The 6,598-nt window shown below is 32.6% G+C and overlaps 2 protein-coding genes across 2 annotated transcripts in view; both read left to right on the forward strand.

Annotated features, from left to right (window-relative positions):
- Positions 1–2,342: 2,342 nt before the first annotated feature.
- Positions 2,343–4,366, forward strand: LOC104816613 (homeobox-leucine zipper protein ATHB-16-like). Its single transcript, XM_010545525.1, has 3 exons — positions 2,343–2,695; positions 3,058–3,479; positions 3,874–4,366. Exons 1-3 carry the CDS (start codon positions 2,635–2,637, stop codon positions 4,216–4,218), a joined length of 828 nt encoding a protein of 275 aa, XP_010543827.1. The 5' UTR covers positions 2,343–2,634; the 3' UTR covers positions 4,219–4,366.
- Positions 4,367–6,360: 1,994 nt separating this feature from the next.
- LOC104816621 (39S ribosomal protein L41-A, mitochondrial) overlaps positions 6,361–6,598 on the forward strand; it is a 1,698-nt gene continuing 1,460 nt past the window's right edge. The window contains exons 1-2 of the mRNA XM_010545538.2: positions 6,361–6,430; positions 6,522–6,588. Of these exons, the coding sequence (XP_010543840.1) occupies positions 6,558–6,588 (31 nt within the window). The 5' untranslated portion in view covers positions 6,361–6,430; positions 6,522–6,557. The remainder of the gene's footprint in view (positions 6,431–6,521; positions 6,589–6,598) is intronic.

Raw genomic sequence — 6,598 nt, forward strand, 5'->3', positions numbered from 1 at the left:
CTCTCTCTCTCTCTCTCTCTCTCTCTCTCTCTCTCTCTCTCTCTCTCTCTCTCTCTCTCTCTGCATTGTGATTCACTTGCATTCTACCATTGTAGATCACCTTCAAAACGTCTATCCGTCTCGTGTCTTCTTTTATGCATATGGCCCTATCTAGCCCCCTATGGCTCAAATCATGAAAGAAATCCCATTTTCATGCGAATGCACATTGATAAGATCGAATCTAAATGCGTGCCAATGAATTAAAAAAAAAAAGGAAGGGTTGGTCTAAACATGACCCCGGCTACTATTTTTTTATTTTTTGGTGAATATAAAATATGCATTTTTCATGGGGGGTAAAACCCTAACATTTACATGTTAGAATAGATGGTATTGAATGAATTTGTCCCAACAGTGAATTGAATGTTACATTTGTAATCACTTGAATTTATTATGGCGATATGGTAATCTCTATACACGGAAGGAGACACGAATCACGTGAATTTGAAAAATCGATTAGATGTCGGGTTTCTTAATCGTTTCGTAATTTATTTATTTTTTGAGATTTTCAATACAACTAGTATAGTCCATGTCCTTGGCCTTTTCTAAAATAGGAAGATAAAATTGACATTTACCTAATTATATTCCCCTTTACATCATTTTGTTTCTTGCCAAAAAATAAATTTTGTTTCAAGATTCTTCTTCTTCGCGTAGCACAGAATTATTATAAACAAAAAATGAGAGCTGAAACTTGTAAAAAAAATTTATTTTCAAATAACTCATTTCGAATTCTTGGGATAATAATAGTTTTTTTAAATGAAAGGAAAATAATAGTTTTATAGATTAAATAGAATATGTCAGTCTTTTTACGATTTCGACTTTAGTATCCGTAAAAGATGGAAATACTTGAAGGAATAACTAAAAGGAGGAGATACAATTGCATGTTAAAAAAATAAATACAAGTTATAATTTTTTTTAAAAGATAAAAAAAATAACAAGTTTAAAAAACATAAATTAATGCAATTCAGATTGAAATATATTCGACGATTGTGAGTTCATACAGTATTTCTTTGATAACGTTTATAACATATCAAGAATTAGAACTCCAACTCTCATTATTTACGTATAATCTCTATCGTCATTTTATGTAAATTAACTAATGAAAGTTTCAAACAGTACGTATAAATTTTCTTCTTAAGATATTGGATTCGTATCATGCCTTATACTAATTACTTCATCGATCATGTATTATAATTATCCGAACCATTTTTTATAGATATATAGATTTAGTGTGGATGTTGATATACATCTCTAATAAAATCTAATATAAGAGTTTATTTTTTACGGATAAAAAATTAAAAATTAAAATATATTTTCGTGCCTCCTCGTGAACTGCATGAATCTATCGTGTTCGTGTTGTGTACGAGCATCTGCCGACTGCCGTCCATCCGTATTGTAGAGTGTTGTCCGGTCGTGGGCTTGACTTTGACGAACGCTCTTGAAAGACACGTGTCCTTCGTTCATTGGTAGTTCAGCATGTCTCATAACCATGGTCGGTGTGATTAGAGGTTTCCCCACTCCGAATTTGAAATTTCTACTTACCAATTTAATTAACATAAATATTTAAATCATTTCAATTTAAAATTTTATTCATAGACTCGTAGCTTATATTTAATAATTAGTATAACACACAACCATATTTTATTCATTTGTTTATTGTTGTAGAATTTTCCGATGTCACTAACACATTACTTAAACGTAATATATACAAAAGTATTCCAATTTTGACCCTATAATAAGTTATTATTATTATTATTGTAATCATGCATTATGTCCCACCTTTGCCTCTGTATTCGTATGATTTTGTGTAATGAAATGCGTATTTGTTAGAGGTGTATTATAAATTATTAAATACCATGAACCACATCATACTCTTAAGTCTTAACTTGATGAAAAATCTATTGTGGGGGTAATTCAATAAGATTCTGATGTATTTTGTAAAGCAACGAAAAAAAAACAGTAATTCTCTTGGAAAATTTTGATTGCCTTTTCACTATTTTATCAATCAATAATTAGAAGATCTTTTTTTTCCAATTTCGAGGAATAGAAATTAATGTTTCTTTAATGATTTTTTTTATATTTTAGTCACAAAAAGCGAAGATTCGTTTCAACTAAAAGTGAAAACCACAAGAAATTTGTAGCTACCTTTTTTGTGATTATTTTGTGTAATTAAATAAATAAATCACAAATCGAAATTCACATCAGAAAAAAACAAGAATAATGTATTATATATATATATATATATATATGTATTTCGTTCCAACTTTTTCACCATTTTCAAATCTCTCTCCACTTGAATCATTAGTAAATGATTAAAGCTTTGATCTCCACCTAATTTCCGTATTTACCCCTAAAAACCCATGGAATTCAATCATCAATAATCACACAAGAACATCAAGAGAGAGAAGAATCCTTTCTCTTTCTCTCCCTCTCTCTTCATCCTCTTCTTCCTTTTCTCACTGAACATTCGCCATCTTTTTCTTCCTCTGCTAACACCGAGTTTATGGGTTTCTTGCGCTGCAAGCAATAGTTTCTCATCAAACCCTAGATTCTCTGTTTCCAACTTCTTAGCTAAGAAACAGAGGAACCCTAAAAGCCATGAAACAGTTCGGTTCATCTGATTCCTTGCATCCTCTGTTCTCCATCTCCCAACCCCAAGGTACGAAATCATAATCTTAATATTAAATTAAATTAGATTAGATTAAATTCATAATCATAATCCGTTCGACCGATCATCACATCTCCAAAAAACAAAAACCCAAATTCAAACTGGAACCAAAAGCAATTTCACTTTCTGGGTTCACCTTCCTTTTGACTTTTGTGCTTTCTACGTAATTTCTCTCTCTGTTTTTTTCTCTCGGACCTTTATAAATAGACACATCGAGTATACACACACACACGCAGCCATTTCATTCATTTATCTATTACAATAACCAAAATCGAAAATCAAACACGAAACATTAAATTTAATGCGATTTCACTTTCTGGGGTCACCATCTTTTTTTCATTTTATATAAACAGAGTCCTCTGTTTCTCACAAACACAAATATACGGTGGCGGAGCACATGAGTTCGACAGATCTACGAGGCTACAGTGAAGAGTTTCAGACAATGTTGGACGATCTAGTGGAAGAAGACGCGCTGTTAGAAGAGACCCTCAAGAACACGGCGTCGGAGAAGAAGAGAAGATTGACTGCAGAACAGGTCAAGGCCCTGGAGAACAATTTCGCGGTGGAGAACAAGCTCGAGCCAGAGAGGAAGGCCAGACTAGCGGAGGAGCTAGGGCTTCATCCGAGGCAAGTCTCCATATGGTTCCAGAACCGCCGTGCTCGTTGGAAGACTAAGCAGCTGGAGAAAGACTACGGCGTTCTGAAAGCTGATTATGATGCCCTCAAGCTTGATTACTCCAATCTTCAGCAAGAGAGGCAAGCCCTTACCTCAAAGGTATGCATACGTCTATACATACACATATGCATAGTTCATATATATAGAGATATGCAGACAGAAATACAGATCTTATGTTTATGTATGTGTGTATGTGTATGAGTATGGTTTTGGTTCTGGATGAAGGGGACAGAACCGTTGACATTGCTTAGTGTAAATCTTTTCACGTTAGAAGATTACTTGCTTTATGTTAAAAACGTATGCTTTCAAAAGGTCTATATGTTCATCTTGTAGCAATGTAACTGTTCTTGGAGTTTCAAAATTCTGATTTTTGGAAAAGAAAAACATCGAACTCAGATTTCGAGAAATGCCCATTTCATTTCCGCTAATGGGTTTTCTTCTGGTGCTAATTGAAAATTATGGGCATCTAAAATTCGTCTCCTTTTTTTCCCAGCTTGAAGAGCTAAGGGCCAAGTTTAGAGAAGAGACCAAAGAAGAAGAAAACAAGTCTCCGACAGGACAAAACAGAGAACACCGAGAAGAAGAAGACAAACTCCAGATTCCGATCATATCCCCGTCTTCCTCGTCGTCTCTTGCGTATCTCAACGGCTCGTATTCTACGTCATCATCGCGATCAACGGCTGAGAATTTCCTGTTAATCGGAAATTACTCGACGACGATGGAATTGCAGAGGGTGAAACTGGAAGAACAGTGTAGTATTTTCAGCGCGGAAGAGCCTTGCAATTTCTTCTCTGTTGATCATGCTCCTACACTCCAATGGTACATCGATGGACAGTGAAATGATACAGTAAACCCTTATTTCAATTACGGTTAAAATAAAAATCGTCTAAATTTCATTTCAGCCGTAATATCAAATTAATTTTTTTTATCAGTAATATGTAGAAATTAATGCATTCGAGACAATATGGTAAAAGCTGTCTGTGTTTTCTGGCTTTGTTAAAATAACTGATTTCGACGTAAATTGCAGAAATGAAATGAATATGCCATTTATGATACTTTATGTGAAATACCAAATAAATAAATTAATAAACAACTCAAGGTTTTATTTTGATCATATGCATCTTATATTTGATTATTCAAATAATACCCATATTAAATGACGGCATGAAATATTTTATTTTATATTTGATATTTGGCTGTTTTTAATGATGCTAGATGTTTATAAATCTTTGAATTTAATGATATTATTTTCTTATTTATTTAAACTCGATCTAAGCGTTTTTTGAGTTTTATAAAAACTTGGGAAACTATTTTGATCAAAAAATAAATTAAAAACTAAAAACCTTCTTTTTGTATTTTACAAAACCAAAAACTAAAAACTAAAGTGAAAAACTCAAAATAAAAAACTAGTACCATTCAAAGTCTAAGTGGTTTTTTTGAGTATTTCTAATAAAATTATACACAAAAACTGAAGTCATTTTTAGAGTATTTCGAATCAAAATTATTATACACAGTGAACTCAAACACCTAGAGAATCGTTATATAATACCAATTTTATTTTATTTTATTTTATTTTTTTAATCAAAACCCATCATATATTTGTTGGAAAAACATGACAAGACTCCAAGAAATCTCGAGATACATATAATAAAAAAAAAAAACATATGGAGAAGGGAAGAAGAGAAGTCGCACTCCAAATCCATGGAAAAGGATCCTCATGTAATTGAGTGATTGACATTGAGATGCGTTAGATGCTATGCTCTCTCTCTCTCTTTCTTACATCAAACAAGTCATTGTCTTGTCAGATATATTAAATTTAAATTTAAATTGGACCCACCTTTTTTTTGTCATCCTTTCTTTGAATCTTTAATGCCCCTCCCCTACTCTATGGGGATTATCCATCTTTCATAGCCTATACATTGTTTATATGCAGTCCAATTCTTATTGTGCCATTTATATATATATATATATATATATATATATATAAGTAGGGTTGCCATTTCACTTTTATCATGCAACATCAAAATTATTTGAATTAAATAACATATACTCTTATTTTGATTGAATATATAGTTTATTTGAATCATAATAATTGTTTTTAATATAAATAAAACTAAGCAAATTTAAATAAGAACTAAATCGAATGGAATCCGATTTGAAAACAGAATTTGATATGATTTTAGTAAAACTAAAACTTAAAAAAACTACCGGAATCAGAAATATCAATTTATATCCAACTACGATTCTAATATATAATCGGAAAAAAAGACCACTGATATTAATATATATATGTATATATATGTTTGTATAGTCAAATGGAATGCAATTGGAAAGATCGTACTTATTATAAAGACTATAAATGCGATGTGCATGAGATGTGAGCTCGAGAAAGTAATATATAAGTATACTATAACATATATATGGTTGGAAATCGAGATGAAGGAATGGGTTGGATCGAAAGAGACCAATCAATCCCATGTTGTGTCTCTACCAACACTTTAAATTCCTCCCCATCTCCCCCTCTTGGGCTTCTCTAAAAGTATATACCGAAATTATTTTTAATAAATCGGATGTGTGGGGAGTCACCTACTCCAAAGAAAATCTATGAGTTAAATCCAAGATAAATATTTTTCAAAATAATTAATTCGAATTTTATATAAATATATGAAAATATAGAACGTTTGGACATTAAAAGTATATACATATACTTTGTTATGTTTTTAAAATTTTATCCTCTCTAGTTTTACGAGGTTTTCGAATTTGGATTGGACGCTCCCAACATTGTTACTGATCGTGCCCTATCTTTGACAGTGTCCCTAATAATTGAATGGCGAACTGCAATTTTTAATGACCGAGAACTATGTTATTGGGCCCAAATATCAAAATTAGTAGGCCCATATAAAATGATTGGGCCCAAAAAAGACGTATTGGGCTTCTCGGCGCCTCTGAAAATGCGATAGAGACCGACAAAGAAGAAAAACCCTCGCCTGAATCTCTGGTTCTCCATCATTGTTCTCAAGTTCCACTTTGCCGGCGAGAAGAAATCACCGGTACGTTCATCTTTCTTCGACGAATATCTGCGATTCGATTTCGGTGCTGTAAAATTGTGATTTCGATTGATATTTACGAATTTCTGGGCAGATCGATCGGTTCGAGCGAGGAGCACGAGAGCTAAAGATGCCTCTAGGGTTGATTCTAGGGATCGGAAGTCGACAGTT

Source organism: Tarenaya hassleriana, unplaced genomic scaffold, assembly GCF_000463585.1.
Source record: "Tarenaya hassleriana unplaced genomic scaffold, ASM46358v1 Cleome1, whole genome shotgun sequence".
Lineage (NCBI taxonomy): Eukaryota > Viridiplantae > Streptophyta > Magnoliopsida > Brassicales > Cleomaceae > Tarenaya > Tarenaya hassleriana.